The 18,633-nt window shown below is 47.7% G+C and overlaps 8 protein-coding genes across 9 annotated transcripts; 2 read left to right on the forward strand and 6 right to left on the reverse strand.

Moving 5' to 3' along the window:
* Positions 1 to 713: 713 nt before the first annotated feature.
* Positions 714 to 1,814, reverse strand: FOXG_04311 (uncharacterized protein; the record flags this gene model as incomplete). The annotated part of the gene is made up of 1 exon (XM_018382296.1): positions 714 to 1,814. The coding sequence occupies one exon, from the start codon at positions 1,812 to 1,814 to the stop codon at positions 714 to 716; it is 1,101 nt and encodes a 366-aa protein (XP_018238984.1).
* Positions 1,815 to 2,048: 234 nt separating this feature from the next.
* FOXG_04312 (uncharacterized protein) lies at positions 2,049 to 3,135 on the reverse strand. The gene is made up of 3 exons (XM_018382297.1): positions 2,935 to 3,135; positions 2,405 to 2,884; positions 2,049 to 2,358 (listed from the first exon to the last, which is right to left on the reverse strand). Exons 1-3 carry the CDS (start codon positions 3,034 to 3,036, stop codon positions 2,332 to 2,334), a joined length of 609 nt encoding a protein of 202 aa, XP_018238985.1. The 5' UTR covers positions 3,037 to 3,135; the 3' UTR covers positions 2,049 to 2,331.
* A 189-nt stretch (positions 3,136 to 3,324) lies between these two features.
* On the reverse strand, positions 3,325 to 5,302 carry FOXG_04313 (uncharacterized protein). The gene is made up of 7 exons (XM_018382298.1): positions 5,098 to 5,302; positions 4,991 to 5,048; positions 4,650 to 4,936; positions 4,184 to 4,597; positions 3,920 to 4,131; positions 3,698 to 3,869; positions 3,325 to 3,646 (listed from the first exon to the last, which is right to left on the reverse strand). The coding sequence occupies exons 1-7, from the start codon at positions 5,254 to 5,256 to the stop codon at positions 3,410 to 3,412; spliced, it is 1,539 nt and encodes a 512-aa protein (XP_018238986.1). The 5' UTR covers positions 5,257 to 5,302; the 3' UTR covers positions 3,325 to 3,409.
* Positions 5,303 to 6,325: 1,023 nt separating this feature from the next.
* Positions 6,326 to 9,846, forward strand: FOXG_04314 (uncharacterized protein; the record flags this gene model as incomplete). The annotated part of the gene is made up of 12 exons (XM_018382299.1): positions 6,326 to 6,342; positions 6,422 to 6,513; positions 6,698 to 6,754; positions 6,896 to 7,741; positions 7,795 to 8,240; positions 8,347 to 8,393; positions 8,744 to 8,798; positions 8,862 to 9,047; positions 9,105 to 9,258; positions 9,309 to 9,329; positions 9,382 to 9,508; positions 9,561 to 9,846. 12 exons carry the CDS (start codon positions 6,326 to 6,328, stop codon positions 9,844 to 9,846), a joined length of 2,334 nt encoding a protein of 777 aa, XP_018238987.1.
* A 718-nt stretch (positions 9,847 to 10,564) lies between these two features.
* On the reverse strand, positions 10,565 to 12,287 carry FOXG_04315 (tyrosinase). Its single transcript, XM_018382300.1, has 3 exons — positions 11,759 to 12,287; positions 11,459 to 11,708; positions 10,565 to 11,408 (listed from the first exon to the last, which is right to left on the reverse strand). The coding sequence occupies exons 1-3, from the start codon at positions 11,977 to 11,979 to the stop codon at positions 10,668 to 10,670; spliced, it is 1,212 nt and encodes a 403-aa protein (XP_018238988.1). The 5' UTR covers positions 11,980 to 12,287; the 3' UTR covers positions 10,565 to 10,667.
* Positions 12,288 to 13,304: 1,017 nt separating this feature from the next.
* FOXG_04316 (uncharacterized protein) lies at positions 13,305 to 15,056 on the forward strand. Of its 2 annotated transcripts, none has more exons than XM_018382302.1 (3): positions 13,305 to 13,410; positions 13,845 to 14,132; positions 14,190 to 15,056. In XM_018382302.1, the coding sequence occupies exons 1-3, from the start codon at positions 13,384 to 13,386 to the stop codon at positions 14,958 to 14,960; spliced, it is 1,086 nt and encodes a 361-aa protein (XP_018238990.1). In that variant the 5' UTR covers positions 13,305 to 13,383; the 3' UTR covers positions 14,961 to 15,056. The 2 variants fall into 2 exon arrangements, with proteins under 2 accessions (XP_018238990.1, XP_018238989.1); XM_018382301.1 differs by lacking the exon at positions 13,305 to 13,410 and adding an exon at positions 13,437 to 13,749.
* A 907-nt stretch (positions 15,057 to 15,963) lies between these two features.
* On the reverse strand, positions 15,964 to 16,068 carry FOXG_18797 (uncharacterized protein; the record flags this gene model as incomplete). The annotated part of the gene is made up of 1 exon (XM_018398939.1): positions 15,964 to 16,068. The coding sequence occupies one exon, from the start codon at positions 16,066 to 16,068 to the stop codon at positions 15,964 to 15,966; it is 105 nt and encodes a 34-aa protein (XP_018238991.1).
* Positions 16,069 to 16,865: 797 nt separating this feature from the next.
* On the reverse strand, positions 16,866 to 17,690 carry FOXG_04317 (uncharacterized protein; the record flags this gene model as incomplete). The annotated part of the gene is made up of 2 exons (XM_018382303.1): positions 16,866 to 17,466; positions 17,518 to 17,690. 2 exons carry the CDS (start codon positions 17,688 to 17,690, stop codon positions 16,866 to 16,868), a joined length of 774 nt encoding a protein of 257 aa, XP_018238992.1.
* Between the last annotated feature and the right edge of the window lie 943 nt (positions 17,691 to 18,633).

Below are 18,633 nucleotides of genomic sequence, written 5' to 3' on the forward strand. Positions count from 1 at the left end.
CGCTGGTTCGTTGGTCAGTTGTCATATATTTTTGGCCTGAAGGAGCTTCTGTTTTCCCTCCCATCTTCGTCATGCGTCAATGGGGGCGTAGAATTGGAAGGTCTAGAGTCGCCTCTTATGTCACACAGGACGGGGAAAGTTTCAGATGGCATTGCAGCTCGGAGGAGGTGGAGCCTTGTTCTAATTCACAACATGTTACCGTAATTTATCGATGTGTTTTGCGACCGCAGTCCGCCTACACAAATGCGTTTGCGATAAGCTCTAATTGTCTGAGCGCGCAGCTCAGAGTCCTTCATTTTGGCCCAACCCCCTCGCTTGTACGACACTCACAGTGCCTGGCACAACATGTCTTTGCTACATGCCAGCTGCCGACGGAGACTACTGCATAGTAACGCCCGCTATATCGTAAAATTTAAACTGTATGCTGTTGAATGAAGGAGATCGGCAGCGTACAGGCTGACTTCAGGCGGGTATGTTCGCTTGGGCGACTTCTCCTCGTGTTGCTTCACATCCGACATTGGGTGGATTTTTTGTTACACTTCTATTCGTTTGCAAAGGAGAGAAAATAAATTTACAGGTTCTCAATAATTAACTAGATACAAACTGTTGCATCAGATATCAGAAGTACTTTGGCCACCGCTCCACATTCGACCATATGAATTTCCAGGAAGCTTCCTAGGACGCGATACAGGCTCATGAGGCACGAGCCGAGCCTACGGGGTGCCATTATACACGACAGGAGGTCTGGTCCATTTCACCTGCCCATTCCACATGAACCGGATTCTTGGAGCAACGAGACGGCCTGGGTCAGAATCCCAGTCAGTTTCCCACACAGAGGGCTGCCCGAAGAAGATGAGAGCACAGTTTGCTGCGTAGCCGAAAATGTGACTCAGCCTCTTTTTGATATCAGCGCCTGAACGGCCACGAGCTTCTAGGAGTTCCAGATTCAGGGCGTCGACGACTTCAGAGGCCATGGAATCAATTCTCTCTCGTCGTGGGTCATCCATGTCGAGATCGGTCGCGGGTATGTATACCATTTTGTACAGACCCATGAGCATCATGAAGAGAATCTCTCTCCAGACTGAAATAGAGTCTTCCCCTGGGATTATTTCAGTAGAGCCCACCGCAGCAATGCGATGGATAGTGAACTCACTGTGAGTGAAGTCGCGACGAGGCATGAGCTGATAACAGCTTGAGACCTCAGGAGGCAACAGGCATTCTTCAACATTGCAGTTTGGATCCATTCGTCTGTAGAGCAATCGGTTGAGGAATGTCCATATGGCATATAATCGAGTGTCTCGATCGCATATCAACTGTGACCACGTCTCGCCTTCGGGAGTATCACCGGCAAGGCGGACGAGTTCTTGGTCATTGAAAGAGGACCTCTCGACGGTTGGAATGATGATAGGCGTAATAGCAGGATCTACGCCACCATAAACAAGATCCATGAAAAGATTTTCGACTAGGAACTCGAATCCTGCAACATTTTCCCTGATTCCATCGGGCCCACAGACAGTTATGACACGGAAAGCCAACTCCCTGTGTGACTCCGTGATGGGATTTGGGTTCATCTGACTGCGGATAACCTGGCTCTCTGGGACTTGCTGAGGAATGGGAACATTCGTAGCTTCAACTGTTTGCTTGGTAGAGGTTTCAGCAACATCGGTGTTGTGATTCTTGCTTAGCCAGACCAAAACAGAGGCTCCACGTGCAGTGCCTCTCAAGGCTAGGACGATGATTGTAACGGCGAGAGAAGTCGTACAGACCCCAGTGGCCCAGCCGATAAAGAACGACTCAACAAACGAATAAGCCATATCCGCAGGGACGCCCGATAGAAGATTTCAGTATGAATGGAATGGAAGCGCTTCTGCGGTTGGAAAGGGAAGGAGAGTTGAGATGCCTAAGTAGATTTTGATGTCGTCAAGTGCATAGGTTTGATCTGGACCCTGGTCAATGGAAGTTGTCTTCAAAAACAAGCGACGAGTCGACATCTATCTTTAGGATACATTCACCTACGGCACATGTTGCGACCTAATCAACCATCTAATAGCCGCTTATTCTTTACCGAAGATAGCTCGGCGGAAAGTATGTAGCTAGAGACTGTTGTAGAATTCGTCTCACCAGACTGGGTAGAAGCTTATGGTGAAAAACAGAATATTGTGTCCACATTGTCTGTGTTAGCAGCCTGAAGTTGAACCTTATAGCTAGCAATCATCTACATATTAGTCTCACAAGGTATGCAGCAGGCTGCCTGATTTTCTAGGCCACGCGAGCCTTTTCATTCCGAAGTCCATCACGCTACACATCTAACATCACCATTGTAGGGGTCTCTCACACAGAAGAAGATAGTATGTAAGACTATGTCCCAGTTAGAATTGGTCTTTCTGCTTTTGATGCCACTCACAAGATCGTGCCAAGCTACCCCGGCATATGCAGACTCGCTCTTCCCATAGTGCTCAAATCCAAGTCTCTGATAATACGGAACAAGACGGTCATACGTCAAGATAGATATACGATCCGCAGAATTGAGTGACTTCGTTCTTTCAATATAAACGCGCATAATGGCCTTGCCTAGCCCGGCCCTCTGGTAATCGGGAGCGACAGCAAGAGCGTGGAGAGCAATCGTTCTTCCATTCTTCTTGTGACCCACGGCATAGTCACCTTGGGGGTCTTCTTTCCAGTTGCGAGGGTAGTCCATGTCTTCATCTCTCACAGGTTTGTTGGTCGTTTTAGTAGAGATGACATGCGCGAGGAGCACATCGTCGCTGGATGTCGATTCCTCCACGAATGGGATGTCATGAGGAATGGGAGACGGTAAGCTGGCCCTAGCCCGAAGAAAGAGGCCAATGCATATCTCAGGACATACTGTCAAGCGATACTCAATCTAAGATCGAGGTTAGACATAAACCTCGGATCTGTTATGGATCTCACAACCTTTTGGCGAGTGGCGGCCTCGGCGGGAGGAAACGCGGCAGTTTCAACGGCCAGTGACCGCTCTAGGTCATTGATGTTGAGTTGTCGAGCATAGAGAGACATTTTGAAGATAGAGGTAAAAAAGTATTTGCTTGACTCGACGTCGATAGGAATTGACTTAACTATAAATATCTATCTAAGGATGAATCATGTTGAGAAACTTGGGCGCCAACGACAACGAGGCGGGGTTAGGTGGGGCTACATAGTTAAACCAAGGGCGCGCATTGAGAGTGACGAGTCTAAACTAGACTAGACTAACTTGGCTCTGTCTCCATTCTTACTTATCGTGAAGGCAATGGGTGCTGGTTTCACTGTAGCTATCCTCAGGGCGCCCCTTATGCTCTGCAGGAAACTGCATCGACTAGTTGAGAAACAAATTGACACGATACAGTCCAATCTCGTTATGTAATTCAATCCACAGCTAAGCTAGGTACATTTAGTGCATATATCGCCAGGTTACAGCCTTATCTCCCTTGGCGGAAAGTTCCTCCTCAGAGATCGTCTCATGTTCACCAGCTGCCATTCTCCTGTCACGGCTCTTGTTGATGCGGCTGTAGCTGAAGATCAAGATAAGAGCCGCAATTATACCTCCGCCAATGAAACCAAGTTCCAGAGCGTGACCTAAAATGTACCGAGGCCCATCCTTTTGTCGGTAGAAGTTTGACGCCATAGCCTAAGTTTGTTAATGAGAAGAGCCTTGCTACCGAAAACGGATTGTACTTACACCGCCGAGATTTCCAACTCCAATCTGAATGGCCATTCCAACACTGCGTTTGTAACTTCCCGACAGATTGTTGGCCAGCCAAGTGATAACTCCAGGGAACGCAGGATAGATGGCGCATGCTGCGATGAAGACACCGGCGTAGACGACCTTGGGGTTGTGGGTAGAGATACACCTGGAAAGGTTAGTATGAGCTGAAGCAATGTGATATTATGAGGAACTTGCATTGTAAAGCCAACAACCATGACGCAGAGGAAAGACACAATGAAGGGACTTCTCTTGCCAACTCGGTCTGATGTCCAAGCGACGATCACAGCTAGGATAGCTGCTGTGATGTAAATGGGAACAGTCATAAGCTGGGCCTTACTGGAACTGTAGCCAAGGTTTCGAATGATGGTGGGCAAGAAAAGACTGATACCATAGAGTGGGCAAACAATCTGTCAGAGTTAGCGTTACTCGCGTCCTAGCAGCTCACATATCTTGACTTACACCCCAGTAAACAAAGATGTTGACCCAAATTTGCCAATCCTTAAACGCCGCCCAGACATACTCCCACTTGAACTCGTCGGCCTGCGCAACACGAGACTGACTCTGCCCCGCAGCCTTCTGCTGGCCCTGATACTTGAGTCTGAACACGACGAAAGCGCGCTCCTCTTCGGTCAAGAAGCTTGCAGTTTCGGGGAAATCGTAAAGTGCCCAGAAGGCAAAGATGGCAACAAGAACGGTGACGATTCCCTCGAGGATGAAGATCCAGCGCCATCCTTCGAGGCCGCCGACACCGTCCATCTTTGCGATACCAAAGGCAAGAAGACCGCTGAATGCACCGGCGATGGAAGCTGCAGAGAAGAAGAGTGCCTGTCGGAATTGAATTTCGTGACGACAATACCACATTGTGAGGTAGTACTGAGAACACGTTAGTTTACCAGCAAAGATTGGAGAAGTGATGTAGACGTACAGCAACACCAGGAAAGAGACCGGCCTCGGTGACACCAAGAAAGATGCGCGCGATGAGAAGACCATGGTAATTTTGAACAATACCCATGAGTGTCATCACAATGCCCCATGCAATCATGATTGTGGGAAGCCAAACGCTTGGGCGGAGTTTCTTAAGGAGGAGATTTGACGGGACTTCGAAGGCGGCGTATGTGAAGAAGAAGACGGTGAGACACCAGTTGTATTGGTCCGGGCTCATTTTGAGATCTTCCTGAAGACCTTCGATCTTTGCGTTTCCGATGTTTCCTCCTGTAGTTGCATGTTTAGTTGGGCGCCATCAAGTGAGGGCTGTGGTGAGCTTACGGTCGAGAAAAGAGAGGAGGTAAAGAAGTGCGAGCATGGGGATCAATCGCATGTCCATCTGAGAGTCATTAGTGATAAGATGATAAATTTTGGTGTCCAGAACAAACCTTGCGAAGAATCTTCTTCTCATCAAGATGAGAAAACGACTCGAGGGTTGTACCAGGTGCCGTAGCCATAGCATCAATACGATCAACCTGCCCTCTACCAGCAGCCTCGGCCTCAAAGACCTCAGCCTTCTCATTTGGGGGAGTAGAATAAGAAGTCATGATGATAGCGCAGAATGTCTGTGTCTCTGTTTTAGAAATGGGCAGAAAAGATGGGACGATCAGCGAACTTAAGTATGTCGCGTCACCCTTGTCTTCCCCATGATTTCCCCGCAATGTCTAATGTTGCTGATCTTGAGTGATGAGATCGTAAGAGGCTTGTGAGGAACGCACGCGGTAGATGGAGACGGGGGAGGGGCGGAATAGTGCTAACGGTGGAGGGCGGAAAACGCTTATCTGGAATAAGAAACTGAGAAACAGGTCATGGTTTGGAACCGGATCCGATGGTCGTGTCGAGTGAGCGAGTCATTCTTAAGAATGGTTCGATTGTGGGTTACGGATCTCAGATCAATCTACTACAACGGTGAGATGATGTCCTATTACTCTTCATCTGATATATATCTCTATTGCTATCCCCGACTTCTCGTGGTTTCAGCTTCCAGTCCTTCACTCAAAGACGGGTTTCTACAATGCAAAAACTTGTACGTCATAAACAAAGAGTGTCATGGCCTCGGTTCCGAAGATCCCTGTCAACACATGGCTCCCTTTTCTCGCAAGCGATCAGCGTTACCTAAGAGAATGTGGCGGCGCCCGTTACACACAAACCAGACCAACGAACAAAGAATTTCTCCAAAATTAAGCTTTCAACCGTAATTTCACCCTCTCCGCCTTTTACCAATCGAGCTCTGAAGAAGCCATCTCCAAAGTGATGAAAATGTGACCATCAACCCGTCAAGGCGGTCTAACCTTGAATGTCAACCCCAGACTAAAGCTGAACTGGGGGATCTACATTACCCCGCATCATCTGATGAAAGACTTCCCTGTTCTCTCTTCCAAATAAAGTGGGCTCTTTTCATTCCCAACAAACATCATCCGGATCCGAAATTCACTCCTGAATCGCGAATTGCTACCACTGCAACGCTCACTCATAGTGGACCCGATATGCCAGCGGGTCTTGTTACACGTCGTACTCAGTTCTCCAGCTGCGATGAGTGTCGTAGATCGCGTGTGGCTTGTGATGCCCAGAGCAGCGAAGGGACTTCTTCGTGTACACGCTGTCGGAACCGTCACCATGCGTGTACCTTCAAAGTATGTGACTACCAAGGCAAATGGTTTTCAGCGACTAATGAAGTCTTTTTCAGTGGCTTCAAAATGCCAAGACAAACAGTGGAGGGACAAAGCGCAGGTCGCGTCGAGGGACGACACGGCCTACAAGCGACACATCGTCAACACGCGATAGTCGAGTCACGGATACATCCCGTGAGTCGGGTTTTGATCCAGGTCCTGCAAATGACCTAGACAATAATACCTACAGAGATAGCTCAACTGTGCCGGCAATGCCTGAGTCAGCATCTTTGCCATGGTGTCCAAGTCCGATAAGAAATTCAGAAGAGAGTGTCCACATGGAAAATGTCGACTCTAGATGGCTTGATACTCTGTACAGAGAAGGCTTCGAGGCGGTCTTTGGCTCTTGGATGGGAAGATATGCTTGCCCTTTCTTGTATGTACTAGCCAAACGTCTCCACCACTTGTACTTACATGAGCAGGTTCGGTCACAATCTAGCAGACAAATACGTCAGCATATCTGACCTCTGTCGCCATCTCGATGGGTGCATAGTAGATACTGGCGACAGTCAATTAGTCGGTCGATGTCGAGATATTGAACAGTCTTTACAGAGCACCATTTCTGCGTTCGCGGCACGATGGCTCCCTGTTACATCTCCAGAGCCAAATTCCAACGAGGATCACTGCAGTCTTGTCCAGACTCTCTGGAGGCATGCTCGAAGGGACATGTTACGTGTCATCAACAGACCGTCTTACCGATCAATGCTGTCTCTGCTTCTGTTTGCCCTCACGCCGATACCTGAGGGTATTTCAGAGGAAGAGGAGACAGATGGGATTTCCGGTCAGGCTTGTGTTCATGCAGCCTTGCAGCAGATACAAACACTACGTGCACGTCAGAGAAACCTACAATTCAGCGGATCCAAAGTTTCTCCGTCTCTCAAGTCGCAAGCTATTGTCACAACACCAGAGTCAATCGAGACATCAGGCTTCATAAACGCCGAGAGTACTGTATACTGGGCAGCTCTAACATTTGATACCTCCGCATCTCTCACCCTCAATTGTCGCTCCCTTCTATCTTCGGGTCTCTTCGGCTTCGAATCTGAACTCCCATGGCGTCTCGTCAAAACTTGTGCCAAGATGTTCGATGAGAACGCCCGTCAGTGGAAGCAAGGTAGCTCAGACATGACAGATGAAAGGGCGAATCAAATCATTGCTGCTGGGGCCTCTTGGAAACTTCTTGGATGGAAAGTTACCGCCATATTCAAAGAAGCTCTGAGAGATGGCCATGAGGAGTCAGAGGTTCGGAGAGCATACCTGGCCGTAGTTGACTCTGTTAAACAATTTGGGATCATTTATCGTCCTCTTTTGGATGAATGTCATAAACGCATGCCTTTTCTTGGGCAGCAGACAAAGCTTCGATGGTGTAAGTCCAAGGTAATATCCTGCGACAAAGAACTCTGCTGACTAACTCTGTAGTTTCTCTTATGCTTCACTACCATCTCAGCATTCTCATGCTGGTAGATATTATCGAAGCCACAGACCGTCAAGACCTTCTCCCAGATATAACCGACATATGCATCGATGCTGAAAACACGGTGATGAATACTCTAGCATTCGGTTTGCACAACACATTCACATTAAAGCGACCTCGCGATTCAATCGAGAGCGATGGGTTCAGTAGGAGACAAACGGTATTCACAGTACCGATCGTGTCTATTGATCCATATCCGCACCATGCCGTTGCTGGGGTACAGTTACTGAGGAAAGCCATTGACCGCGACTTTGGCATTGGAAAAATCACTGAAGAAACTTATCAGAGTTTACTGTCCACGTTGGAGAGGACGTTGAGGCATTTGCCGCAGAGCTCAAAGTCTGTGCAGGCAGCGATAGCAAAGTTCTCAACAACGGCTGATGAAAATAGTGTACATCCTAGTGTTTTAGTCTAAATACCATACGTTCCCATAGGCTGACTCAAAATGCAAGCCCTTTGTTTGAGTGATACCAACAGTTTACCATGTACGATTGCAGAAGGTGGTTGGGTTGAATGCACATACCGACGCCATGGACTTGGCGCTGTAAGTTTCCGCGATGCGGAATAAGTAATCAAGTTACCCCAACTCAAGCGAATTCAGCCACTGACCTCAGAGACAATTTTCGGTTGCGATTACCCTGATTTTGTCTCGGATCCGATGACGCTGGTGAGGTCGAAATGGAGTGGAGATGTTCGCCACTCACTAAGTTAGCTTCTGGGGTATCGTGGACCGGATCCGAAATGATGATGACGATCGTTTGCTGAGCAAGATCTACTGGAACGTCTATTTCCTTGCTTCTATTTCAACCTCTCCTCCTCAGTCGGATACATCCAAGCTCTCAAACCTCTTCATTTTCTTAATGTTGTCAATATGGTTCTTACAGTAACTCCTAGGACGTCGGTCACTTTGATCGGAGCGGGCACTCAAGGAAGACGCCTTGCATTCATGGTATGTATCGCCTCAACAATGATCTTATCCTTCATGAATTCCTTGCTAACAACCATATCTCAGTGGTCGAGTAGAGGAAACGATGTCCATCTGGTCGACGGCCAAGAAGCCCAACTTCGAGCCAGCATCGAAGCCATTGAGGAGTTTCGACAAAGTTCAAGCAACAGAAATGCTTTCTGGGGTAGAATCATAACTCATTCTCCCGAAAGCTTGCGCGAGGCTCTTCAAGCTGCTTGGTTGGTAGTCGAGGTAAGCAGCTCAGATATTAAAAATGGCTCAAGGCTGACTGAAAAGTGTGTACCTGAGCAAATCGAGCTCAAGACGAAAGTCATCTCAGAGCTCGATTCACTAGCTCCACGAGATACTATCATTGCGTCAAACTCGAGCAGTTATTCCTGTTCGGAGATATTGAAGGGTCTTAATCTAAGAAACGAGAGTCGTTTTCTAAGCGCTCATTCTTGTAAGTGTTCAAAAGCTAGCAGAATACCTGTGCTAACTGAAAGGATGTAGACTGGCCACCTGAGACACCCGGTAAGAATCATACGTCAGGCGACTTGCAAAATATGTTGCTAACAAAGACTAGAAATCGAAATCATGGGCCATGAAACAACCAACCCTTCATACATCACATTGATGATGGAGCAATGCAAAGTCCATGGCTTCTCGCCATTTCATGTTAAGTCACCATCAATGGGATACATCTACAACAGGTAAGCTCTCCGAAAAACTCGCTTGCTATGGTGTCTAATTCAATCACATCAGAATATGGGCGGCTATCAAGAGAGAAGCCCTCCTTGCAGCTTCAGAAGGCGCTGCAACACCAGAAGAAATCGACGATATTTTCAAGGGAGTATTGAAAACACCCAAAGGGCCTTTTGAGCAGATGGATGTTGTTGGTTTGGATGTTGTGTTGGATATTGAGCAGCATTATGCCGATGCTAGGGGAAATATCCCAAGTGCACCCCGAGAATATCTACAGAAGTTTTTGGATGAAGGTAATCTAGGCGTTAAGAGCGGGCGAGGATTTTATGACTACGGGAAGTCTTAGATGGGTTAGGAGTTCAATAGACGTAAATCAAAGACTTCGATGTTTCCCAATATTAACAAAGTTGTACAAAGGTATGCCAAGGAAGCATAACGCCGAGCCGGCCGCTTTTCCCGAAAACAAAGGAAACTAGGAAGTATTCCTCCAAGCAAACAAGCCGAAAAGCCCGCAATTCGCTATGTATAAGATGACATATATAGGGCCAGGGTATCAAAGCCACGGCGGCTTGGTAACATTCGCTGAATGCAGGGGAAAACCACAGGGGTAGCGAATACAACCCTGAAGGTTTTCGCGGGGAAAGGGTTGCATCAGCCCGTGATCTCTTTCAGGATGGTAAATGGCATGATGCACCAGAAATGCCGGGGTATGACAGCACGTGCCAAGAATGAGTTGGCAGTTTTCTTGACGATAAATGGTGTAGGGTTACAACCAGAACTGCAAATGGGAAAATGCCCCGGCAAGCGAGCTTATCAGGGGGAACGGAGTGAACCCATGGGTCTGGAACTTGAACGAGCTTCGCTTGAACGCTTACCCGGTGCCAAGAGGCGGTTGCACGGTCATACCACTGTACCCTGTTGCTAAGTGCTTCTCCAAAGTTAGCTGTATGAGACCCAAGACCCCGTCTTTGGTGGTATTGATGTTACGGATATACGGATGAAGATCTCAGGGAAACGAGGATGAACTACTGGGGTCCTGACGTAACCCAGATGAAGATCACAGATGGAACTCAATCGATAGCATTAAAGTCTATTTGTCTAATAATTAAAACGCTTAGCGGATGAAGACGGATACGTGCTATATACAAGATACCATTCTGCATTCATTTACAGGTAGACGTAGCAGAAAGGTCCAGAAAGCGTGCTCATCAGATCCTTGATCTGTCGCTCAGGTCCAACCCAGCCAATGTTAACATAATCATCAAGTGTAGTTTCAGCACTGGGAGGCATGTTGAGGAAAGTATTTGTGCCCTGGACGGCATTCTTGCCGTTAACACGCTCCTTGGGGTTAAGCATCTGCCAGATCCACCAGACACGGTCAATCATAGAGTGGTGCAGGTAGAAAGCAGGATCACCGGGAGAAGTGAAGACATCTCGACCAGGGTCACCACCGAGAGAGTAATGACCACCTCCATGAATACCAATGTCACCAGTGCCGGGAACACCCTGCATCTGCATCTGGAAGTCCAGAACAGTCTTGGGCTTAAGGATATTGTTCAGAATAGATGTAGCGTTAGCGAAGCGCTTGTTGACGGCGTCGCTGAGATCGCGCTTCAGGCAACGAGGATTGTAGTCCAGAGGGTTGGGGTTGGCAGCGACGCCACCGCCAGGAAGGTCAAGGGCAGCAGGGCCCAAATTGACCTTCATATCCTTGAAAGGACCAGACTTGACACAGCCGCCGCCAGAGCCAGCGGGAAGGTAGACGGGGGGAAGACCACTTGAGGCGCCGAGGATGATATCGGGTTCGTTAGGGATGAATTCACCGTCACCAGAGAGGGACAGGTCACTGCCATCGAAGACAGGAGACTTGTTGAGGCCGCTGAGGGCAGTAAGAGCCCAGTCCCAGTACTACCAGAGTATTAGTGAGAGTAGTTTAGTAGCATGGTGAGTGTACTTACAGGCTGAGTTCCCTTGTAGCCACACTCATTTCGAAGAGCCTCTTCATAGAGCCAAGTGAAGTATCGGTGCCATGTGAGGAAGTTACCAGTGTAGTGGATCATCTGAGTCTGGTTCAGATGAACAGCAACCCAGTCATCGAAACGCGTCTTGGCACCAGCGGCGAAAGACGCAGGAGACTTGGAAGGTTTGGACTGGAGACACTTGACAGCGTCGATGTAAGACTTCTTCTCCGTCTTTGAGAGAGTGCCCCTGTAGCAGATGTTAGAGAAAATGCTGTGTAGGAAAGACAGGGAGCTTACCATTCTCGTCGAACACGGACGTTGCTCCAGTTGCAGGTACTGGCACGCTTGGTCTTATCCCCAGCGAGGTCCTGGGCAGTCTCATATGCAGCAGTAGCGAGATCAGCGAGCTCATCGAGGTTGGTGACCTCGGGTGCAGAGGAGTCAACGGTGGTGGCTTGGGGGGCAGCCAAAACACCAGCGGCGTTGAGGGCCAGGAGGGAGATGAAACCAGCACGCATGATGGCAACCTTGACAAGAGAAAGAAGGGACGAAAGAAAGGGCAGGGATCTTCTTTGCAGCACCGGTGTTTGGCTTGAAGGACCAGTGAGTGAAGACTGTCTTGGATGCAGAAAGGTGATGAGCTATATACTACTGTATCATCCCCTTGGACATTTCCCCTTCTCCTGCATTTCAAGGTCAAGGATTACCACGCATAATCGTTCAGGGCCAGCCCATGGATCTTGACCTAGGGCCTATCAATTGGAGCGAGTACGCTTACATCTCTAACGGGAATATACCCCCGAGACGAAGGCAGGGTCGTTGACTAAAACCCTAGAACCAACGGTAGACGAGAACTTTTATGTGGGCTCCTAAAAGCCCGTCCCTTGTTGCCGAGGCGGAGGGGTTCGGTTCGTTCGGCCAGATAAGTTATAGCTTAGATCTAATCCGATTTAGGGACTCCTCAGCGGGTTTGCATGAGCATTGGAATTGCAGGGGTGAACCAACTACGCCACCGGACGATTCTTAATTCAGGGGAATAGAGTGCTTACGGTAGGTCTTCTCTCGCGAAATGCATGATTCTGCAGCTGAAGCCATGAACCAACGTTCTTGTCACATTCCAGAGCCCTGGATTTCAGGAGACTATGGGATGCTGGAGTAATAGCGTAGGTAGACGCTAGATTGACGCTTTGGCGCCGGGAGAAACTAGGGTTGATGATCCGGAACAGTTCCGTGCTAAGACGAGTGGAGATTTGGGATCCATAACATCTCGGACACGAACATTGACATTCCCGTTAGTGACGGGACAAAGATTCGTGTTTTAACTACTTTTCTCCGGCGACTAGACTAGCATAACTAGTAAAAGATTGTTGCTGATCGTTATGTCGATCTCCCTCGCGAATCACTCGATGTCACCCAGATGTTTCACTTTGAGGAGAGATGTTAACCCACCCATTTTCGATCGCGGAGTTACATTCAAGTACATGATTAAATAGGCAAGATCACATAGTCGAGATGCATATCACATATAATACAATCAGGTCGAGATAACCTCGCTCACCTTGTCAGGTGGGCCGCCAAGACCTGCACCGCATTGGTCGCTACGGATATTACTCGACCTTCTCTATTAGCCTCGGCTATAACCTGAATGCAGAACAAGAGCGAGACCTGAGCGTTTCATAAGTCCTTTATCCAGAGGACCTGCAGATGTATTAATCCAATCCTGGTAAGGCCAATTACCACCAGCCAGGGTCAGACTCCCCGTTAGGGAACTCGTATGATACACCTGAACGTCGGAGTCACAGTGGCAATACAAGGGTCGTCTTTAGATCAAAAAGATGTGAAGAATCTTTGATTAAACTTGGTAGTTCAGCCGCGTCAAAGTAATGACAGATGGCTTCTAGTGGACTCGCAGCCACGGCAATATGCATAATCTTCCACTTGATTTCCTGGTCAGTGGAAATTTTGTGTTCTAGCTCGTAAAACACCCTGTCGAAAACGTGGTGCACACGACGTAAAGGATCGATAGGAGACCCCCTGGCTGCCCCCTCTCTTGTGCGTGTTTCTTTTCTTATTATCCTGCCCCTTCTCCATCGTCCCAAGTTCTTGGGTCTTTGTACATCCTTCCCTCGGCCACCATGGATCCTCAGGTTCAGCTCCCTTCTAATCCCGACGAGAATGGAGCGGTCGATATTCTTGCTTCTACGGTTCTGGTGATTACTCTGGCGACTATTGTTGTTTTGGCTCGCGTTTATGTGCGGTTGTTTATGATTCGCAACATTGGTTGGGATGTAAGTTGCATCAATGCCTCATCTCGTTTATTTCCCTTTTTTACTCCCACTGCTCCTGTGCCAAGCCCTGAATCTTTCTAAAAGTCTGCGCCTAGGATGCCTTCATGATATTCACCATCGCATTATCCTGGGCAGGTCAAGGCGTAATCTTCGCACAGCTTGCTTACGGTGGTGGAAAGCACATTGGCGATGTTGACCCAGATGTCTACATGACAGGAATGAAGTTGAACTTCATAAGTCAGCCAATCTTCTTGATAGCAATCTGCATAGTCAAACTGTCCGTCGGGTGCGCCCTCCTTCGAATTGCGTCCACCAAGTTCTACAAATGGTTGATTCTGTCTATTATGATCTTCATGTCAATCTACACGATTGGATGTTTCTTTGTAAGTCATGCATCTACGATGACGTTCAGTTCGGACGACTAATATTCTCTACTGTAGACTGTCATCTTTCAATGTACAGACATCCGTGTCCTCTGGGATCCAACCGTACCGTCGAAATGCTGGTCACAAAAGACATTACAATCACTCTCGTACACGAACTCCGCGTTTAATATCTTGACTGATCTCCTCTTCGCTATTATTATCCCAACACCCATGCTTTGGAGACTCAACGTGCACTTCCGTACACGGGTAACCCTTATTGGCATTCTTGGTCTTGGTGTCTTTGCCTGCGCCGCTGCCTTTACCAAGCTTGGATACGTCACCAATTACGGCAAACTTGGTGACTGGCTATGGGACTCTCGCAACATCACAATCTGGACCAGTGTTGAGCTCAACGTCGGTATCATCGCAGGCAGTCTACCCTGTCTGCGGCCGTTGTTCCGAAGCTTCCTTGGCAGCACCTATGGCAAGAACTCCAAGAAGACACCAACAACAGGCAACACGAATTATGGTCGTGGTACTCTGAGAAGCGCTACAATGCGCAGTGGTAAGAACTGGCATGTCTTGTCCAGTGGAAAAAGGGGCGATGATGAGACCAGTAGTCAAAAGGCAATCAACATTGGTCAACAGGAGTATGAGCTTCGAGATAGGATAGCCAGCCCTTCTGGAGTGATGAACAAGACGACAGTGCAGACTGAGATTGAGGGGAGGTCAAGTGATGAGAGTGGTGGCAATGCAGCATACAGGGGCCAGTTTCATAGTGGTATCACAAAGACTATGATAACGACAGTCGAAGTTACCAAGACGGACACTTCATCGACTCAATGATTTACTATTTCCTATTTTCTATAACCTTAACTTAATTAGATGCATAACTAGCGATAATATCAAATCATGATTCTTCAATAGCGAATGGTAATCCCATGCCAATGCAGGTATGTTCATAAGGCCTTCAGTATCCACAAATTGTAAATAGAGAAACCTTATTCACTTAGAATATTTCTTTAGTTTGAGGAGACACAACGTTTACCAAAATTAACAAGCCTCGTTTGGGATTTTACTAAAGATTATTCCTGTCTGTCAAACTGAGTGAAACAGAAGTTCGATTTGACAAGCCTGGAAGGTCGTGAGAGCTTTAAACTTCGAAATTCTAGAATATGTCACTCTTGAAGCCTCATCTTGTCTCCGTCGATGTGTTTTATTAGGGCTCTATTCTAATTGATGCAGTGATAATTTGCTAAGGCCGTTGAAGACTATTCTAAGCCAACTGCGTCTGCTTTACCTTTACCTTTAAGCAACCTCCCTTTCCTCCCCCTTATTGTTGACTTTCCTTCTTCCTCCTCCACCAAAGTTGGCATAGTCGATTTCAAACCCCGCCTAAAATCGGAGCTCTCCAGTGCCTGGAAATAATCATCCCACGAGAGTTCCTCGGCCTCCCAATGTTGGATGAGGTCATGTAATCCCAGCCCCGGAGTTGAAGCTGGCTGGTCTTTACTGCTGAGCGCTGCTGCTTTGAACCTTTGAAGTGAGCTTGAGCCTGACACTTGAGAAGAGCGTGAAAACCGAGACGCCAAGGATCTGGCGATAGTAGGGTTCCCATTCAAAGCATTCAAGTATATGTGATGGGAAGATAGAGATGTTCTCAAATAAGATGAAACACTTGAAGAACCGAAAGACGGCAGATATCGGCCCCCTTCGACATATATGATAGTATCTCTCTGGTTGGGAGAGGCTAATTGCTCGCGCTGCTGTATGAGCCAGCCCAGAAACTCATTATCAGTAGATGCACGTCGAATTTTGCTGAAATTTGATTTTAAAGCTACCACCTCCTTCAGTGGAGCAGAAGTAGGAGTTGCTGAGCGGCTGCTTCTGGTGTCCAAGACTGATTTGAGTGCTTCCATTTGATAAGTCTGAACTCCTCTAGCGAGGTCATCATTGTGAGCGGCTGCCGGAAACCATGAGTAATGCTCAACAAATTGTGTTACAAACTCTCTTTTGACATGATCTGGTGTGAATAAGCTATCATAAAGGATCGCTTGAATAATTTCACAACAAAGTGGATTTTCTAAGGGCTGATGTTTCAGTGAACTATATTTGGGTTCAGAGAAACGCAGCGAACTTTGAGCGATGATCCTACTCACGATTATCAAGAAGTGCGTCGCTGATGTTGTAGGAAGGCTTTGACCCCAAGGGAGAGGGCATTCCCGTTTCGGTTGTATCCGCTTCCAAAAGTAGGTAAATAGGAAGCTGGAATACGTCCAAAGACAGAGTGGGCTTTTTTAAAGAGTCAAATCGCTCATGTCAGTCGGCTTCATCCCCTTGAGTTTCTCTTTATATAGCCTGGGGAGGGCTGGAGACCACTCAGCGTGCGCCAACAGTTGGCAAGACAACGCTCCATATCCGATGCGAACAATTCTTTATCCCATTTGAGTGAATTCAACAAGCTCTCTGGAATATCGTGATCTTTCTTTCCTTGAAGACGGAGCAATGTCCAAAGGTCTATCGATTCTGTACCAAGTGGGTCGAAAACCTTTGTAAAGTCTCTGGCTTTATCCAGATGTTTCTGTACTAGACTGGTATCTCCGCTTGTATGCGCATAGATCTGCGCAAGGTGGCGATGGGATAGGAAGGATTGCATGGGACACATCTCATCCTCATTGGACGGGCAAGGGTTAGGTTCCTCTCCAATCAGACGATCATTGTTCATCTTGAGCTCAGACTCCATCATCACCCTCACGATCTCACAGGTTCTTCGTTTTTTGGCAGTCCTTGCCATGTCGAGCATCCTGGCGCGTCGCTGTTTGGCCGAAGGCGCTTTGTATTGACAAGGAATCGAGATCTTGCAGTAGTAGTTGAAAGCTTTGGTGCAGCGATACAAGATAGATATTCTGCCGACAGCTTGTCATCGTACATATACTGACAGCGTGGACTCGATTCTATGGCCGATGGGGTAAACGTGAAGTCGCTGTCAGTAGCGAAATTCAGTTGCGCGTAGGATGGGCTTTCTGCAGTGTTGTCGCCTGACTCGCTTCTGGGTTTCGGTCGCTTCAGTGGGCGGCGAGGAAGAGGTGAAGATGTCCCATGGGCTGTGATATCACTCCTGCGACTGCTGGAGCTTGCGCCACTTCTTGGACGTTTGCTTGACTCATTTGTAAGTATGAGCCCTTGGTCCGTAGAGCCATCCACGGCGGTCGTACAGGATGGCTCGTTACTGGCAGCTTCGCTAGGCGTGCTTTGGCTGGCCGTCTCATTCGGCGATCGTTGGATAGAGCGGCCTCCTCGGGGCTGCTTGTTGAAACCCCAACGTCTCGTTGCTTTTGAGAACTGATCTTTGCTACGCACAGCAATGTCAGCAGAGACATTATATGGAGAGCGATATACTCACGATATGGTGAAACTCAGATTTGTTTGTAGGTAGTTGATTACTTGGTCGCGAGTCCAATTTTGGGTCCAGTATAGATCGCCAATCAGCTCTTTGTGCTCGTCCACTGCTTTGTCTGACAGTCCAGCAGCTCGGGGAGCAGGTTCTGGGGCAAAGACTATTTCTCGCGGAGCCATTAGTCGTTGTGGAACTATGCAAATAAACTAGAAGTCTGGTAAGGGGTACCCGCAGAGACTGGCTCTTGACTGACACAAGTTTAAAGTTACACTGCGCATCCGAATATAAAGAAACACGCAAGAGCAAACTGAGCATACGGTCTTCCATTCTTGATTCTATCCTCTTGCCTCAACAAAAAAGCAATCAACACGTCATGCTCTGCTAGTATCAGGTCAGATTCGAGTAACCCTTGTCTTGGGTCGTCAATTGGACAAGAGGTGATGACATTGTTTCTCTTTCAACCCCCAAACTGAACTAGGCCAAATATGGTAACTCCAAACCTTTATATGAAATTTTCTGCTAATCGCTGAGGACGTTTCCAAGCCATATTCACTTACAATGCCAACGGCTCGTCTCACTCAATGACAGCTGGCCAAAGTGGCAAGTCGCACACCATGCCTTGTCGGGTAATTCCAATGAATTATTGTGGCTACTTCGGCAGCCTTACTTTTCCCTGCAGCTAACTCCCGATATTGAGGGGAAACTCCTCGTAATCTGATTACTCAGGTCAATCTGCTGGAAAGGCTACTGCCACTCTGTTACACAGTTCGTCTCAAGTTCCGGGAATTGAACGTTTGGAACTTCCCGATCTAGATAAAACAAACTACCAAATATCATATGGGTGTCGTTCTGCTGGTGCTTGAGTGAGACAGAGGCTGTGATGACACTGATGAGGCGGCCTGGTTTTGGGGTAATCTGTCAATCATCAATAGATCTGTTTGCCACATGATTAAGAAAGTTTGGCTTTTCCAGAATTAGCAATGCCAAAGATTACGATAGGTTTCTGAGCAGCGTTAGGGCTGTTGTGTGGCTTCGTAACCAAGCATAGCAGAGATAGGCCTATAATCTAGAGAGTAGCTTCATGGTAGGATGATTTCAATTGTTTACTATATAGGATGTTGA

This window comes from Fusarium oxysporum, chromosome 4 (genome assembly GCF_000149955.1).
Source record: "Fusarium oxysporum f. sp. lycopersici 4287 chromosome 4, whole genome shotgun sequence".
NCBI classification, from domain to species: domain Eukaryota; kingdom Fungi; phylum Ascomycota; class Sordariomycetes; order Hypocreales; family Nectriaceae; genus Fusarium; species Fusarium oxysporum.

Excerpts from the sequence above, each read along its gene's own strand:
- FOXG_04312 (XM_018382297.1), bottom strand. The coding sequence starts at position 3,036 with ATGTCTCTCTATGCTCGACAACTCAACATCAATGACCTAGAGCGGTCA. Across the intron at positions 2,885-2,934 it reads AGGCCGCCACTCGCCAAAAG|ATTGAGTATCGCTTGACAGT; the intron begins GTTGTGAGATCC and ends CCTCGATCTTAG. Across the intron at positions 2,359-2,404 it reads GGGTAGCTTGGCACGATCTT|TCTTACATACTATCTTCTTC; the intron begins GTGAGTGGCATC and ends ACTGGGACATAG.
- FOXG_04313 (XM_018382298.1), bottom strand. The coding sequence starts at position 5,256 with ATGACTTCTTATTCTACTCCCCCAAATGAGAAGGCTGAGGTCTTTGAG. Across the intron at positions 5,049-5,097 it reads AGAAGAAGATTCTTCGCAAG|ATGGACATGCGATTGATCCC; the intron begins GTTTGTTCTGGA and ends AATGACTCTCAG. Across the intron at positions 4,132-4,183 it reads ACATCTTTGTTTACTGGGGT|ATTGTTTGCCCACTCTATGG; the intron begins GTAAGTCAAGAT and ends TAACTCTGACAG.
- FOXG_04315 (XM_018382300.1), bottom strand. The coding sequence starts at position 11,979 with ATGCGTGCTGGTTTCATCTCCCTCCTGGCCCTCAACGCCGCTGGTGTT. Across the intron at positions 11,709-11,758 it reads GTCCGTGTTCGACGAGAATG|GGGCACTCTCTCAAAGACGG; the intron begins GTAAGCTCCCTG and ends CATCTGCTACAG. Across the intron at positions 11,409-11,458 it reads GCTACAAGGGAACTCAGCCT|TACTGGGACTGGGCTCTTAC; the intron begins GTAAGTACACTC and ends ATACTCTGGTAG.
- FOXG_04316 (XM_018382301.1), top strand. The coding sequence starts at position 13,597 with ATGGATCCTCAGGTTCAGCTCCCTTCTAATCCCGACGAGAATGGAGCG. Across the intron at positions 13,750-13,844 it reads TTCGCAACATTGGTTGGGAT|GATGCCTTCATGATATTCAC; the intron begins GTAAGTTGCATC and ends GTCTGCGCCTAG. Across the intron at positions 14,133-14,189 it reads ACACGATTGGATGTTTCTTT|ACTGTCATCTTTCAATGTAC; the intron begins GTAAGTCATGCA and ends TCTCTACTGTAG.